At 47.8% G+C, this 18,172-nt stretch overlaps 1 protein-coding gene across 1 annotated transcript in view; it reads left to right on the forward strand.

The window, feature by feature from the left end:
* Positions 1 to 18,172, forward strand: part of Ago2 (argonaute RISC catalytic component 2) — an 88,135-nt gene that overhangs the window by 38,087 nt on the left and 31,876 nt on the right. The window contains exons 3-5 of the mRNA XM_021183054.3: positions 7,499 to 7,619; positions 14,705 to 14,886; positions 17,044 to 17,180. Coding sequence (XP_021038713.1) covers positions 7,499 to 7,619; positions 14,705 to 14,886; positions 17,044 to 17,180 — 440 coding nt within the window. The remainder of the gene's footprint in view (positions 1 to 7,498; positions 7,620 to 14,704; positions 14,887 to 17,043; positions 17,181 to 18,172) is intronic.

Raw genomic sequence — 18,172 nt, forward strand, 5'->3', positions numbered from 1 at the left:
TCTGTGCTTGTCTATTTATCACAGCCCCTTTGAAAGGGAGGGTCAGTCAGCCGTGCATGTGACTGTGTCAGAACCTGCTTTGCTGTGGTGCCGGGGGTTGAACCCAGGACAGTGCACACAAACGAGGCAAGTGTGCAACCTTAACTCTAGACTGGAGAGTCTCACACTGCTGACTTCTCTGAGATTGTTTTTCCAAATCTAGATTGTTTCTTTGGACAACAAACAAAATTCTAAGAGAATAAGGTGGTGGTGGTGGGTTTTCCAGAAAGCCTTTGGGACTTTTAGGTTATTACAATTTTGAATCTAAATTGCTATAGTCTTTGTTTTTGTGGCTAGCATCTTAAAATGTCATTTTCCAGACACAGATGAGTGACAGCCAGAGAGCACAGATGTTTATTTTGGGCAATGGACATCTATCATCAAGCTTAGACCAGTGAGATGGTATTCAAATTCCAACCCACTAAATCGTTGAATTGTACACCTGCAAGTGTGACTTTTATCTGAGTGATGATATGTTGATTTATTTGACAATGTGTACAAGTGTTTCCTGTGTATGTCTGAGTGCCATGTGCATGTGGTGCCCACGAAGACTGAAGGAAGAAGATCCCCTGGCGCTGGAGTTCTAGGTAGTTGGGAGCCATCGTGTGGGTGCTGGGAACCAACCCTTGTCCTGTGGAAGAGCAACAAGTGTTCTATCCACTGTGCCACCTCTCCAGCTCAACTTAAATATGATTTTTAATAAGGAGGGTTTGGCTTCTCTCTTTCTGGTTTACAACGCATCTTATGTTTTACTTTCATCAATGCAGTGTGAAGGAGACCTAGCTGGACAGTGAGCCTGGGCCGGGCAGAGACCACCCCTGCCCTGTTACTGATTTTAATTGAGAAGCAGTTGGTTCCTCTTTAAGATGATTTCAGACAGTTATTATCCTTATCTGCCTAGAGTAGTGGCCACCAGTCAGTTGAATTGCCACTGCCGAGTTGATTGCTGGTCATATCTTGTCATCTTTTTCAGATTAACACATGTTGTGTTTTAAAAAAATGAGCTGTGCATCTGAAACTCGTGACTCTTTCTGTATAGAACTGGTTTTGTGAATTTCTGTCTGTGGGGTGCAAATCTGTAATTGTCTTGTTAGATTTCTGTGTCAGGGTTGTGTAGCGTATAATCCAGAAAGTTGCAAAGTGTGAGATTCAGGCCTGGGAGATGGATTGCTGAGTCAGCTCTCTTTCATCGGGTTTAAGGACTTGAGTTTGAGTCCCCAGAGCCCACAGAAGCTGCCCAGGGTAGCTCACTCCTGTAATCCAGTGATGCTGTAGTGGGAGGAAGAGGTAGGAGAGGCTAGCCTGGCCCATAGAGCAAATGAGAGAGCCTGTCTCAAGGTGGAGAATGACAGATGACACTGTAGGGTAGGTGACCTCACCTCCACATGTCTTCATACACATACAAAAAACTGTAAGATCTGTGCAATTCTGCTGTTATAAATCTCCCAAATTGTTACTGGAATTGTTTTGGGCCGGGATCTGTGTTTGTAGGAATTCAGCTTAATTTTTTCCCTCGGATATCAGGATCCCCACCCCTTTTGTTTTATTTTGTGTATACTTGGGTGTATACACTTTTAAGGATTCTACACGTCATCAAAGTTATGGAATTTTCCAGTAGAAAGTTGTTCATATTGTATGTGCACATGTATACCCCCCTTTTTTTTTTCTTTTAAAAAATGAGTCCTTGTATTGAGCAAGCTAGCCTCAAACTCAGAAATCTGCCTACGTCTGGTTTCCAAGTATCAAAGGCATCTACCACCACGCCAGGGTCCATAGTATCTCCCACACGCCCCACCACCCCAGGGTTTTTCAAGACCGAGTTCTCTGTTTAGCCCTGGCTGTCCAGGCTAGTGTCAGACTCAGAGATCTCCCTGCCTCTGCCTCCCGCTGGGACCAAAGGCCTGCCCCACCATGCCAGGCTCTATGGTATATTTAGTGTTTCTGGGCTCTCTATGAAGTTCCTTTCAAACCCCCTCCCCCCTGAGTATTTTAAATTTCTGTTATTTCTTCCGACCAGGTTTGCCAAGGGAACACAGCTCATTCATCTACCCAGGGCAAACATTTTGCTTTGTTGATTTTTTTTTTCCTTCTGTTTTTCTGATCTGTGTTCTTTCCTCTGCTCAGTCCCTTTTTTACGCAACATCTTTGCACACAAATTTTTCTTTAGTCGGTCTCTCTTGTGAGATGCAAATTTGATTTCCATTTAGTGAAGACTGTGCCGGGGTACAGGTGGCACAGGGCCCAGCTGTGAGTCTGTCTTGGGAAACATTCCCTTATGGTGGGGACAGGCATGCTGTGGGCTTAGGTGGAGGTGGTTGATAATTTTACTGCAGTCCTGTAGTCTTTTCCCCCACCCACCCTCCCATACAGATATGGTGGGGATTCGCTTTTCTGCCAGTGGAATTTCTACTGGACTTCATGTGTGCTTGTTAGTTATTGTATCTTTGTTTTTTAAATAATTAATTCATTGTCCTTTTGTATGCATGCGCACCACATACACGCATGCACACACATACACACTTGCTTAGAGGTTAACTTGTGGAACTTCTCTCCTTCCCTATGTGAAAACTGCAGCAAACACCTCACCCACATACTGTTTGCCTGGCTATTATTGTTGTCTTTTTGTTGTTGTTTTGCTTTTGAGACAGAATTTTGCTATGTAGTCTTGGCTGGCCTCAAGCTCTCTGTATTGACCAGGCTGGTCTAAAATTCAGAGATCTACTTGCCCCTGAGAGCTGGGATTAAAGGCCTGCACCATCACACAATGCTTTTAATTGTCCTGTCTTAATGACAAACTAACCATCCCATAATTAGGAGAGATGTCTCCTTTATATTTGATAATTCTTTCTTATATGTGAGTTATTAGCAAGCACGGGGGTCACACTTACCATCCTAGCATTAGGAGGCCAGGACAGAAGGCCCACTCCAGTTAGGAGGCCTGGGCTCTGTAGAGTTGTATCTTTATGTGGGTTTCAGGGTTCACGTTCAGGTTGTTGGGTGGTAGGCTATTTTGCCAACCCAGCTTTTAAATTTAAAGTTTTTATTATATTTATCATGTGTGTGTGTCTGTCTGTGAGGGAAAGAGCCCACATCCTGCACTTTGCGTGCAGAACAACCCAGGAGAGTTGATTCTCTCTTGGTGCCATGTGGGTCCCTGCAGTTGAACACCCTTTGTTTCTGAGGTCAAGCTGGGTGTTGCATGCCTTTAACCTCAACATTTAGGCACATCTCTAAGTTGAAGGCCAGACCAGTCTACATAGAAGGTTCCAGACCAGCCAGGGTTGCATAATGACTTTCTTTCAAGCACATACACAAAAGAAAAAATTAAGTTGGCAAGTTAATTTTATTTATGTGTATGAGTGTTTGGTCTGTGTGTTTGTGAACCACCTGTGTGCATGGAACCAGCAGGGGCCAGAAGTGTGGGGAGTTGGGTCCCCTGGGACTGGAGTTACAGACAGTTGTAAACTGCCACGTGAGTGTTGGGAATTGAACTGGATGTTATACAAGAACAGCCAATTTTAACTGCTGAGCTAATTCTTCAGTAATATTAATAATATTCTTATTTTTAATATTACTTTTCCATTATATGACTACAGTGTGCCCATGTGTAAATCTTTTGGGATTCATGTTTCTTGGCCTTTCGAAATACATGGACAATACTGGCCTTAGTTTCTTGAAGCCTCTTTCTCCCCCTTCTTCAGAATTGTTGCTCTATACATGCTAGGCCAGGGATCGTTTATGTCAAGGGGGCTGTGAGCTGAGAAGCAAAATACTCTATGAATTGGGATAGCTTTTATTGCTTTCCCTTAAATGTGCTGTGTGCGTGTGTGAGTGAATGTGTGTGGAAGTCAGGGGTCAACTTTCTGTGTCGTTCCTCAAGTGTTTGTTGTCCTTGTTTCTGTGTCAGGGTCTGTCACGTGGACCTGAAGCTTACAGGTTATACCAGGCTGGCTGGCCTTTGTGCTCGCAGAATCCAGCTGTCTTTGTTTCTCCAGCACAGTGATCAAAACTCAGGCCCTCAGCCTGTGGCAAGCACTTCCCTGACTGAGCCACCTCCTAGATCCCTTGAAGATTCCTTTTGGTTTGTGTGACCACCAACTTGGCGTTTGTGCTATATCCAGTCCCTTTCTATAGGAGTTGTCACCATGCATTATCTATCTCCCTTAGGCCATATGCCACCTTTGTGGCTGAACCACACACTCACACACTGTAACCCTGACTCACCTATGGGATGTCATGTGTAGTACGTTGAGGGAATCAACCCAGTTGCCATCTTTTTTGGCTTAGAAATTGCCACCTCTGCAGCTCTGGGCTCTGCTGATCTCCTGGGCTGTGGCTTTGAAACTGTTCTAGACCCACAGTGAATTCGAAGCTCAGAATGTACCACCCCCAATAACCCTTATCCCCAAACAGTTGCCTCTGTGCATTTTAGGGCAAGAGGCTGAGTCCAAAGCCAAGTGCATTGGGGGAAAGAGCCTTAATATGTATTGTAGACTGATGTCCTCAGCGGAGCTGGTTTCTGGTGAAGGAAGTGCCCCTTGCTGGTGCCCCTTCTGTCACAGCTGCTGGAGGAGAGTGACTGTCTTAGGCTCTATTATCTGACCCGCTGAACAATGTGCTAGAACATGCTAAATATCAGGTGTGATTCCTTCAATCAATGAGCTCCTGTAACAAGCCCATTTCTGCACAAAGGCTGCAGGCCTGGCTGGGTTGAACTGGTCGGTGCTGAGGGTCTTTTATGTGTCTCAATGAAGATTGATAAGTGGGTGTGTCAACTTGCTTGATAGCTTCTTGGGTCAGAAACCTGTTGGTCTCCCTGTTGTAGCACACACCCTCCAGACTGGAAAGAGGGTGGGCCGAGACTCTCTTGTCACCTGGGCTTTTGTGGTTCCCATCAGGTTCTTGTCACGCCATACACAGCATACAGGAAACCCTTTCTGAAAGGAGGCCCGACTCAGGCTTGCACCAGGCACTGGTATGTGGCTGGCAATGGTCACGTGGTGTTTTATGGACGCTGCTGCTCTTTTCCCATCAGCGTCACGTCTGTAAGAAGCTGAGGTTGCCATGGTTAGAAACTGCGTCAGTTCGGTCTCTCAGCAACTGAGGGGGCTGGGTGCTGCAGAATGAAGCAAGGGCCAGCCCACTAGGCTCACAAATGATGGGGAGAGCTTCTGACTGGTTAGATATGCAAACCTTTAATGTTCTTCATTTCGCTGTTAGTCATGGGAGGCCAGATTCAGATTCAGGTCCAAGTGATGTTCAAATAGTGTGGTGCCTGATTGTGGGATCTCTCCTCAGGAAGCAGCCAGTGCTCCAGTGTGCTTGCATGGTGATGTGGTGTCTCCCGAGGACCCCACTCCCATCCCTAGTGGAGAAGAGCCCTGCAGTACAGCTTGGCGAAATGGGCTCAGCAGCAGGCAGCTGAGTGCTGGGTTCCTGCTCTCCCATGTCCCAGGCATAAGTGTGCCTTGCTGCCCCCACCCTGGCCTTTGTCCTTTCCCCATTGTTTCATGCACAGCAGGCTGTGTGACAGCCAGAATGGGCCCAACATGGAGCCTCTGATGGCCAGAGATCTGTCATTGTTAGCACTGTGACACCATGATGAGTCCTGTGTAGCCCACCCTCCAGCAGTGTCACATGTCCCTCAGTCTAGCCTGGCCTAATGGGAGTCCCATACAGCCAGCCCTCAGGAGATAGCTAGATGCCTTGTTGCTTGAGGGCATGGCTAGACTCATGCAAAATGAAGTTATTATAGGGGAAGTGTACCACCTCCTCTATCCCCCTTTCCTCCTGGCCCAGACTTGAGCCTCTCTGTGGTCTGCTCTAGTGGTTTTAGAATGCAGTTGGGTGCTTGTGTTAAAGTAAGAATATTACATGTCCCCTGGCCTGGTATCGTAGTTTTAAGCGATTATCTCCAAAGGACAGATACAGGGTATCAACCTTCTGAGACACAGGGGATGTAATCAATGGCGTACCTTGCTGTCATTATAGCTTGATGATACCTACATTTATAGGCAGCGTGGCCCCATTGTATACAGTAATGAGGTCATATTTCTTTTTTTTTTTTTTTTTTTGGTTTTTCGAGACAGGGTTTCTCTGTGTAGCCCTGGCTGTCCTGGAACTCACTTTGTAGACCAGGCTGGCCTCGAACTCAGAAATCCGCCTGCCTCTGCCTCCCGAGTGCTGGGATTAAAGGTGTGCGCCACCACGCCCGGCTTGAGGTCATATTTCTTAAGATACACAGTAGGATTACATCAGGCCACAGATATCTAAGTTTAAAAAAAAAAAATAGTGACCCTTAGAGTCTGTGGCAGGAGGGTTAGTAGATTTCCCCGGCCCCCACAGCAAGCAGGTAACCAGTTCCAGGGGATCTCCTGCCCTCCACGGGCACTGTGCTTGCATGCACACACCCACACACAATAATGCATGTAATTCAAAATAAACCAAAAATCTTCTTTCAAAACGACAAAATAGAAGGGCAGTTTTAAAATATTTAATGTGTCTATCTGTGTAAAAGCTTGGGTTGTTCTGGAAAGGCTGGGGTGGGAGGCAGTCTGAGCAAACTTTTAACTCTGTGCCCCAAGGAGAACGCAGTAACACAAAACCCACACAGTTAGAAATTAAGAAACCCCCAAAACTGTAGTGAAAGTACCAGGCACCTGCCAGTTACTGCACAGCAGTTCCCAGGGCCGGGAAGTGGGGTGCAGTGGAGAGATCCCTCAGTAGCCTCTCGCCACCTCTGTGCTTCAGTGTCCCTGCATGGAACGTGGCGATGGTGGTGTGACCTGTAGGTTCTCGAGAAGTGGGGCTTTTTGCTCCCTGTTGGCCGGGTTGAGACCTGGTGGTTTGCTGCCGCCCATGTGTTCAGCATGCAGACTGCTCTAGAGTACAGAGTGCACAGGTGATCCCGAGGGCTCACTTTAACAGCTTAGTGAGGTCAGGGGCCTGGGGCGAGCCTAGTCCGCAGGGCTTCCTCCTAGATGTCTGTACAACTACCTGCCTCCTGCTTGCCTTGGGGAATGATGAGTGAGGAGATTCATTTGGAAAGATGTTGGTGATGGTTATGTACCATGCCTGTGACTGTAAAAAGTGGGGTTGGGGGTTGTGGGCTACCATGGACACACAGACTCACGACAGAGGTATGGGTGTCTATTCTACAAATGTGAGACAGAAATTCCAAGTTACCCCTTCAGTGAACCTTGGTAGCAAACACTACCTGCCCCATGTAACTCATTACAACATTCTCCCACATTTGTGTGACCAGAAAAATGAGATGAGCCTACTTCGGGTTCTAGGTTGTCCTTTTTTTTTTTTTTTCCTCCCCCACAGAAGAGGGTAGAAAGCCACATGACAGACAGAACCCCTGGTCTCCTAAAGGGCCTTCAAAGCTAGTGTGTATCGGACAGATACACAGCCCGCAGCCTCACTGACATCTTGCTGAATTCTCTGCCTGTTCTAGGGAAATCGTGGAGCACATGGTCCAGCACTTTAAAACTCAGATCTTCGGGGACCGGAAGCCAGTGTTTGATGGGAGGAAGAATCTGTACACAGCAATGCCCCTTCCGATTGGCAGGGACAAGGTGAGGATGCATGTGCCGGGGCCTAATGGGTGAGATTCAAACAGGTTCCAGGGTTACTTGCTTCTCTTATGTAGAGATCACATCACCTGCGAGGCGCTGGCAGCTGCCGTGTGGGCTTCTTCATGAGAGCGCGCCGAGGTTTGCAGAGAGGCTGCTCAGATGCAAAACACTCCGAAGTGCAACCCACAGACCACCACATACTCTGTGTGTGAGAGACAGAGAGTGTTTGTGAGAGAGAGAGAGAGAGAGAGTGAGAGAGAGAGACAGAGTGTATGTGTGAGAGAGAGAGAGTGTGTGTGTGTGTGTGTGTGTGTAAGAGAGTGTGTGTGTGTGTGTGTGAGTGTATGTGTGTGTGTATATGTGTGTGTGAGAGAGAATGTGAGTGTATGTGTATGTATATGTTTGTGTTTTCTGCTAGCAATATAACAAAGCGGAAGTGCTGTAGCCGCCGCCGCCTCTGCAGTGGGGAGGAGGAGGAGGAGTCAACCTGGTGCGGTGACCATAGAAAATGTTACCTTCCCTTATTATTTTTAGCCTTATCGTGGCTTTATTTAAAAAGTAATAAAGCGTCTGTCCAGACTTTGACAGTCTGAGAATGAAGGGCCGGCACAGTTCCTGCAGGCCTGGCAACGGTTGTTGCTAAGTGACCACGAGCCTTGGCTCCTTTGTGCCTGTCTGTATTCCCAGTGGGGCCAGGCAGTCCTGGTACCTGGTGGCTCTGCTCCGACTCTCCATGCTGACAGGAACGCACTGCGTTAGGGCAGGGAGGGGACCACTGACTGCACAGCTCTGTGTCATGTTCTGATCTCCCCGCCCCCACCCCCAGTGGCATGTGGGTTGTCGATGCCACTCCAGGAACAGATAATGGGCGTCAGGCTCCGAGCTGGAGGGAATCCCAGGACTGGGTGTGAATGAACTGAGCAGGCTCTCTCTGGCAAATTAACACACTGTGAATTGGGGATTTATTGATCTTAAGGTTTTGTGTTTAATTTACACATTGTTTTTATTTAAAGCTCTATAAGAAAGAAAAGCATAAGGAGTTTATTCACAGTCTTGTTGGTACGGATTTATAATTAGACACTGGGAGGAGCATGAAGAGAAAGCTCCTGAAGGAGGGATGTGGCTCCTCTCATGCTCAGATGCAGATACGCAATCATACAAGCTACCAGCCCAGACTGGAATGAAAATAGACATAGTATGTATGGCTTTCCTAGTAATGGGACCTGACAAAAGCCACCTCACCTTGCCAGCCTGTCTACCTTTCTAGTGCAGAGTGGAGCAGCCAGGGTAGGCAGCCCTGTGTGGTACGCCTCAAGTCTCAGCTGCAGTGTGGGTTTTCATCCCAGGTCTGGGGGCTTCATGTGCCCCTCTCTCGTCCACACTGCAGTGTAAGTAGCAAGGCTTGAGGAGCTTCAGCCCACAGCCGGAGACATCCTAGCCCCTGGCAGGTAATAATGCGCGCAGTTCATTGCCCGTGCTAGGCCGCACACAGCGTTTGGAGATGCGCAGTCCCTTGTAACTTAATCGTAGTCTCCCGTGTCAGTGTTTTCAGATGACAAGCTGGCATGGGGTTTCCCCTCTGTCTGAGCTGATCAAAAATAGTTTCCCTTTCTTTACTACCAGCAAAGCTTTGCTTCAGTCTTTTTCTTTTTTGTCCTCTGTAGTAAGGAAGGACTCTCCTTGACTCCGTTAGCTCAGCCTCTGCCTAGTGATCAGTGGGGACTGTGATACCTGATATGGGTACGTGCCGTGTGTACATCACCTTCCTTAGGAGCAGTCTCTGTAGAGCTGAGCTCACACTCTCCATAGGTGTCCATCTCGGTGCCAGCCCATGTGGAAAGCTCCTTGGGGTCAAGAGTACTTGTGTCTGCCAAGAACATGGCTTCCCTTTGAGATGGGATAGAACTGGAAAGTTAGATGCCGGTTGCTCTAAATTTGGGGCTGACATCCTCAGCCTCTTTTCACCAAAACCATGCCTAATATGTTATCCTTGGCTGTGTTTGGCTGTGTCCAGCTGTGCCTTCTTTTGCCAGCTGTTTGCAGGTTATAGCTTGTGAGCTGCTGCCTCCCGGGCCAGGGAGAGTGGAGTATATCCCCTTGTTAGATGGCAGTTGTGACTACTCAGATCCAGCTCAGGGGAGCCCTTGTTAGTAGCCTCAAGCTGTCTAGTAGCCAGCCAGCTCTGGGAGGGGAGGCTCAGCAGGCAGCCATGGGCATCCCTAGGGGTCCCTGTGGTGTTTGTACTTGAGACATGTTGCTAGGAACCCTGAGAAGCCACATACCTTTGTGAGCTTGTGTCTCTGCCTTGTCAAATGCACTGGTACAGGTGTTTGGAGGGCCTCTGTTCTACTTGACTTTCTGTTGCTCATGATCATCATGACCAAGGACACCGTGATTCAGAGAGGGACAGGTTTGCTTGGCTCTCACGTCCTGATGTCTTAGTTAGGGTTTTATTCCTGTGAGGAGACTAGGACAATGTTTATGAAGGTAAACTTTCTTTTCTTCTTCTTTTTTTTTTTTCTTTTTTTTTTTTACTATAGAGTTTATTCAGGGCATGAGGAGGGGAGCTAAGAGGGTAGTAGAGGCAGAGAAAGGCAGAGGGGGGGGAGGGAATGGGGAGAGAGGGGGAGCAAGAGGGCAAGAGGCAAGAGAGACAAGAGACAAGAGGAAGATAAGTGTTTAGTTGGGGCTGGCTTGCAGTTTTAAAGGTTTAGCCCATTATCATTATGGCTGGAACATGGCAGCGTGCAGACAGACATGATGCTGGAGAGTTCTACATCCTGATTTGAAGTCAGCAGGAGACTATGTGCCTCACTGGGTTTAGCTGGAGCATAGGAGACCTCAAAGCCAGCTTCCACAGTAACACACTTCCTCTAACAAGGCCACACCTCCTAATAGTACCACTCCCTATGGGGCAAGCATTCAAACAGTAGTCTGTGGGGCCATTCCTTGTTTTGTTGTTTTGTTTTGTTTGTTTTTTTGAGACAGGGTTTCTCAGTGTAGTCCTGGCTGTCCTGGAACTTACTCTGCAGACCAGGCTGGCCTCGAACTCAGAAATCCGCCTGTGTCTGCGTCACGAGTGCTGGGATTAAAGGCACGCCTAGTTGTGGGGCCATTCCTATTCAAACCACTAAACCTGATCATAATCCCATCACCAAGGAAATCAGAGGAGAAATCAAAGCAAGAACAGAAGCATGAACTGAAGGAGAGGCTGAAAGACCCATGATTCATGACCCTGGCTTGTTTCCCATGGCCTGCTCAGCTTATGCGACCCAAGACTACCTGTTTAATTGTGGTGCTACCCACAGTGGGCGGCACCCTTCAATATCAATCAAGAAAACCTACATGTTGCCTACAGGCCAATCTGATAGAGGCACTTAGCTGAGGGTCTTTTCTTCCCAGATGACTTTAATTTTTGTCAAAGTGACAAGTACAGTTTACCTTTTGCCAACCCGACACATAAATACATCATTATTAAACCCTACCCTTTCTTTCTTGTTTATCACAAAGATTTCAGATGGCCCAGTCGGCCATCAGTGGAAAGAGAGGCCCATTGGTCTTGCAAGCTTTATATGCCTCAGTACAGGGGAACGCCAGGGCCAAGAAGTGGGAGTGGGGAGGAGGCTTTGAGGGACTTTTGGGATAGCATTGAAAATGTAAATGAAGAAAATACCTAATAAATTAAAAAAAAAAAAAAAGTAACTTTCAGGACTGGAGAGATGGCTCAGTGATTAAGAGCACTGGCTGCTCTTCCAGAGGTCCTGAGTTCAATTCCCAGAAACCACATGGTGGCTCACAACCATCTGTAATGGGGATCTGATATGTCTGAAGACAGCTACAGTGTACTCACATACATTAAATAAATCTTTTTAAAATGTGACTTTAAGCCGGGCAGTGGTGGCGCACGCCTTTAATCCCAGCACTTGGGAGGCAGAGGCAGGCAGATTTCTGAATTTGAGGCCAGCCTGGTCTACAAAGTGAGTTCCAGGACAACCAGGGCTACACAGAGAAACCCTGCTCAAAAAATAAAATAAAATACATTTTTAAAGATTTATTTATTTACTATATGCAAGTACACACCAGAAGAGAGCATCAGATTTTGTTATGGATGTTTGTGAGCCACCATGTGGTTGCTGGGATTTGAACTCGGGACCTTTGGAAGAGTAATCAGTGCTCTTAACTGCTGAGCCATCTCACCAGCCCCATAAAAACAAATTTTTAAGTGACTTTAAACACTTTAAAAATTCAAACTCTTAAGCTGTAGTGGTGTATGGCTTTAATCCCAGCATTTAGGAGGCAGAGGCAGGCAGAGTTCAAGGACTGTTCTACAGAACAAGTCCCAGGACACCCAGAGCTGCATACTGAGACTCTGACTCAAACAAACAAAACAAAAGCTTATTAAATGTCCAATGTTGCTTAACTGGATTTCTATAAAAATAAAAGCAAATTAGATACTTTATTACTCTGAAGGAAAGGAACCAAAGTTAAGGAAAGAGGCAGGTGAATGTCTTTGAGTTCTATCCAGAAGTTACATAGTGAGTGTCTGTCCGTCCCTGGAAAGGAAAGGGAAGGAAAGGAAGGAAGGAAGCAAGCTTAGTATGCAGTGTCTGGGACTTACTCATGATCTTCTGGACTCTAAAGGACTTGGGCAGTGCCACTTCTGGATCTGCTACCTACAACACACATAGTTTGTCTCATAGGCTCAAGCTGACCCCACACTAAGCCTGTTAGTGCCTTTAATGGTCATTCCCTGGTCCTGACATCTCCAAAATGATGAGTTCGCCACTGCAAATGAGGCTACACTTTCCCAGTGGTATCAAACCTCAGCTCCTTCCAGGACTCTTTCAACCCTGCAGCTTTCATGCCATTAAAACCGATACCATGTAGAAGATCTACACACATTATCATGCTTTGCTACCAGCTTGAGATGCAGCCTTGGCCCCCTCTGGACCACTGCTTCTGTGTGCTCACCTAAGGAAATACTCAGACTATTTCATCTCACTGATGCTGGTATCTTACTAATTGTGGCTGGTTCTCCAGCCCCAGCTGACCAGCACCAATTGCCCCAATAAAGCACAAAAGGTTTCATTAACACACTCTTAATTCAAATATATCATGCTAAGGGTTCTGATGATCTGTTTCCCCTGAAACTTCACAAGCCAGGCTTCCATTGTCTGTGCTACTCTTAACATTCTTAGATTTCAACCTCATTAGTCTCTGAGCACTTCTGATCTAAGTTCCAAATGCTTCAACGATCTTCCATAAGAGCAACATGGTCAGGTCTGTCACAGCAACACCCCACTTCTGATACCAATTTCTGTTCTCATGTAATTTCTGTTCCTGAGATAAAACCAAAAGCAATTTGGGGCTTGGGAAGGATTTATGTGACTTAAAGGATGTAGTGGCCAGGTGGTGGTGGCGGCGCATGCTTTTAATCCCAGCACTTGGGTCGCAGAGGCAGGCAGATTTCTGAGTTTGAGGCCAGCCTGGTCTACAAAGTGAGTTCCAGTACAGCCAGGGCTACACAGAGAAACCCTGTCTCAGAAAACTAAAAAAAAAAAAAAAAAAAAGCAATAAAAGGATGTAGTGCATTATTCAGCAAAGACAAGTGAGGAACCTGGAGGGAGAGGCTAAAGCAGGGACCAGAAGGAGGATGAACCACCTGACTTTCTCAGCTTGCTTTTTTTTTTTTTTTGTATAGCCCAGAACCACGTGCCCAAGAGAAACTCCACTCAAAGTAGGCTGGGTCCTCCTACATCAATCATTAGTTAAGGAAATGCTCACGGGCCAGTCTGATCAAGGTTGAGGCTTCCCCTTCCCAGGGGGTTCTAGTTGTGTCAAGATGACTAAAAACAACAAAACTATCCAGCACAGGCAGTGACTTGTTTTCCCAGACAATTGCCATGCAAAGTCACAGCAGCCCATTAGACAGCATTGAAACAGGACATGACCTGCATGTCCTTGTCAGAAAAGGATACATGGCACCAAGCCCTGCAGCTGTCCCTCTGGCCAGCACAGCAGTTGTGACGCCAGACACCTGCTGGTGCCGTCACTCTTCTATGGGGATGGGGGTAGATGGCCCTGCAGCTGAGAACAGGGAAATCTTGAAGACACAGCTGCTTCTGTGAGTTCACAAATTTGGGGGCAAACACTGCTTCTTTGTGTCTGGGTGCAGCTTTCTCCTCTCTTTGTTTCTTTGAAGTGGTGTGCCATTCCAAAATGTACATATATTTGCTCTCAATTTGACCCTTCTTCCAAAGATGTCCAAGCAAGAGCTGGCTCGGTGTCGGCGTTCTCAGAGGTTGAGTCTATAGCCAGTTCACCATCTTCCCTACTTAGATTGGTACCGTGTGATATACCAGTCATCCTTAGGTTCTGGACACACATCTGGGCTGTTTTCTGTGGCATTAGCGAGTCTGAAACCCTTTCTGCCCTTTCCTGGCCTGGGGCCTTGGGCTGTTTGCCAGCCCAGTGTCTGTGGTGATAGATAAAGTAGGATGAGGTGAGCCCATCTCCCCACTGCGAGTTTTGGGTACATGAGGATAAAGTATTCTAGAGCCGGGCGGGGAGCTTGTCAGCAACAGATAACAAAGCCACTTTGAGCATCACCTGAGTGGTTGGTTTGTGGACCACAGTCATGATGCAGTGTTGTAGGCGGTGGTGATTCAACTGTGAACAGTAAGATCTGGGTAGATTGAACAAGGGTTATGGGAGAAAAGTGGGCGTGTTTGGGAGGGTTCAGTATGCTGGTCACTGACCTTGTACACTGGTTGCACATTTGGTAAAAGTAAAGAAAATTGAGCCTTTGAGTAAAGAACTTGTCACAAAAGGATGGGGACCTGAGTTCTGTCCTTAGCACCAGGTGCAGATCCCTTGGGCTCACTGCCCGATCAGCCTAGCTTAATCAGCAAGCACAGGGTCAAATAGAGACGGAAACTACAAAGTGGGAAGCAGCTGAGGAAGGTACCTACCGTAGACCTTGGGCCTCTGCACATGTGCACCCCAACCACACAGGAGCATAAAGTTAACACTTGAATTTCTTGTGCTTTCTCAGAGATGATGACCTCTGTGCTTTGGCTTGGCAGGTGGAGCTGGAGGTCACGCTGCCGGGAGAAGGCAAAGATCGCATCTTTAAGGTATCCATCAAGTGGGTGTCGTGCGTGAGCCTGCAGGCATTACACGATGCACTTTCGGGGCGGCTGCCCAGCGTCCCCTTCGAGACGATCCAGGCCCTGGACGTTGTCATGAGGCACTTACCATCCATGAGGTGAGGGCATCAGTGGGGTGGGGACAGAGACTGCAAGCTGGAGCTGAGTGGTCACAGAAAGAGCGAGATCTTGACTGAGGAAGGGCGGAGTCAGTGGTGATAGTCACACATACAACCTCTGGGGCCAACAGTCCGAGATAGAAGACCATAATATTAGCTGTCACCAGCGGCCTTGCCTGGGTGTAAAAGGTTCACTTCTCTGGCTGAGAACTCACAGTCCTGTGCAGAATCTGTAGCAGATCTAGGACAGCACACTGGCCACCAACACTATGCTCAATTGGATGCCCATGCTTGGGAGACTTTTCCGCAGTGTGTATGACAATGGCCAGCCCCAAAGGCATCAGCCTGTTTGATTAGCTACACTTAGCAGGGAGTAAGATCATTTCAGAGGTTTGTCATTTTCCCAGTTGTCAGACAGAGTGTTGCACTGACTAGCACATGGGACCAAGGCCAGGGAGCCACATCTGAACTTGGCTTTCACACAAAGCACACAGTAGGGCCTCAGGAATGGTGAGAAATGGTCTTACAAGATCAGAAGTAGCCAGGCATGGTAGTGCATGCCTTTAATTCCCAGCACTTGGGAGGCAGAGGTAGGCAGATCTCTGAGTTCAAGGCCATCCTGGTCTACAAAGTGAGTTCCAGGACAGCCAAGGCTACACAGAGAAACCCTGTCCGGGGGTGGGGAGTGGGGGGCAGAAGTGAGAGGCTGAAAGAAAGCTGCGTGCTTAGTTAGGCCCTGGGACCTGTTTCTGCTCTGCAGAAAGCTGGGTGTTCCTTTGGTTCCGTGTTTACACATTAGGCATAGAGGAAGGAGACTATGTTCCAGAGTCAGCTATCCTGCCTCTCCATGCTAAGAACTGTTGAATGGAGGGAGGGAGGCAGGTAGGGACAGTAATAGCCTAAAATAGCAATTAACAAAATCTCGTCTATTGTTTAAAAACAAACCAGTATTTACTTTATTCATGTAGGCATGCCGCCGGTGTGTGTGTGTGTGTGTGTGTGCACGCGCGCATCAGGGGACAGCTTGTTAGGCGTCAGATCCTTCTTTCCACCGTGTGGAATCTAGGATGGAACTCAGGTCACCAGGCTGGGCTACAAGCACCCCTAGACCATCTCACTGGCCGCATTGTCTCTATTTCTAGTTGAGCAGTGGGAATCTCCTATGGTTTCCTCCCTCTGAATCCCTTTGGAATGTTTACACTCATTTTTACAATCCGGAGATTGTCAAGCTGTAACGGGATGAACAGGCACAGGCAGAAAGTGAGAAGGACACGCTGCATGGTTTCATTAACACACAGTGTCACCTGTGTGCCTCGGCTGAATACTGTATCCCACCCTTTGGTGGTGAAACAGCCTGCACGTAGTAGGATTGCGAGGGCAGGGGTAGGGGATGTGGTCCAGCAGGTGGGTGGGCTATAGCTCAGGTCACCCATGTACATAACTGGCCTGTTATGGATCTTTTCACAACTGAGCTTAGGCTTCAGAAACAGGGAGCTGTCCACAGCCTCCTGTCTTTGATACCTGTCATTGAAAGAAGCTAGGACAAACAGGGAGCTACATGGTGGTCCACAGCCACATGAAGAAGTGGCAGCCCCACGGCTTGGAGCTGGGCTGTTCCGGCTGCCTCTGCCTGGTAGCTCCTAGGATTCTACCCATGCTAGCATTGAGCTGCTCTTACTTGCATAGCACAGCCCCGGATTAGGAAGACTTGAAGGGATATACCCAGCTATGTGCACTGCACAGTGGAAATAAGGATGAGAGGGGAGAATGGAAACACCAGCTAGATCTTGCATGGGCCATAGGCCCCGGTTAGAGGTAGAGCCTGCTCCCAGATTAACTCTGTCCTTTCGAGAGGCAAGGAAGGCGAGATGCAAGTGTGGAACAGTGAGGTTGTGAGCTAGAAGCACAGCGGGGCTTGTCAAACACTGACACCGAGCCTTGAGACAGGCCCCCTGCATTCTGTCAGTTCCTGTGTTTAAACATCTGATAGTCTTTAAGTCCACGGGGTTACTGCTTCCACAGGGAATGCAGGCTCAAACTACATGTAATGAGCATGACTTTACAGAAGAAACCTAGAGCAGTCTCTGAGTGTAGTTATGCCTGCTGTGATGATAGGCTGATTCTATCTGATTAAAAGAGGGCTTATCCCTGTTGCAGGTACACCCCGGTTGGCCGTTCCTTCTTCACTGCGTCTGAAGGCTGTTCCAACCCTCTAGGTGGGGGCAGAGAAGTGTGGTTTGGCTTCCATCAGTCCGTCCGACCTTCTCTTTGGAAAATGATGCTGAATATCGATGGTAAGAGAAGCCCATGGGTGTCGCTGCAGGGTGGATGGGGGCCCATGCAGCTGCCATTGAAGTGGGTGGAGATTTGAAAGCATTCAGAGGAGCCCAGATTCTCTTAGCCACCTTTAACACAGCTCTGATGTGATACCAGCCTGTTTCACTGGGCACCAAAGCCCTTAGAGCACTCCACTCCCAGGGACCTTTAGCCAGCCTGAAGAGCTACCCTTGCCAGACCATTGCATTCCTAGAGCACTCCAGGTGTGGGGCGGGGGCCACACCCTTCATTCTCTCCCCATGTTTCCTGATTACTCGTGTTGCTGCTTGAACTAAGGAAAAGACATCATTAGGTGCCAGTGGCTGGCCACTGCCCACTAATCTTCCAGCTTTGGAGTATATTAGACCTATTATTGCTGTGACAAGTACGTAGAAGAAACCATTGAAAGCTGTAAAGATTAACTCGGGTTCAGAGGTCTCGGCTCACCGTAAGCTCATGCCATCATTCTGAAGCCAAGCACCGTGGCAAAGAGGCTGTGACCCAGCATAGCTGCTTATCTCGTGGTGGCTAGGAAGCGAGGAGATAGAAAGGGGCCAGGGACAAGGTACATTTCTAAGGGCACAGGCCCAGGGATGGACTTCCTTCAGAAATGCCATCAGTCAGTGGACTAATCCATTGGTTGTCTCAGAGCCCCCACAATCCACTTAGCTTTCAATGGTAGGGGGGATACTGTAGCCCCCGTGCTTCAGGAGCCTTGGGGTCATACTCTGCTGAGTCGTCTTCCCTCTGCCAGAAACTGAGAGCCAGGAGCATCCCCCAACAATGCTCCGCAGGCTACATCTTGGTAGGATGCACCTTGATTGCAAAAGAATTATATGAATGGAACACTTCAGAAATTCCTATTTAGAAAACCTGACATGATCCAAGGTCCTGAATGCCCTGACCATGCTAGACTTGTTCAATCAAGATCTCTAATTCTTTTAGTGACTTCTTCAGATTCAGCCAGTCC

This window comes from Mus caroli, unplaced genomic scaffold, assembly GCF_978045245.1.
Source record: "Mus caroli unplaced genomic scaffold, Mus_caroli_1 scaffold_16, whole genome shotgun sequence".
Lineage (NCBI taxonomy): Eukaryota > Metazoa > Chordata > Mammalia > Rodentia > Muridae > Mus > Mus caroli.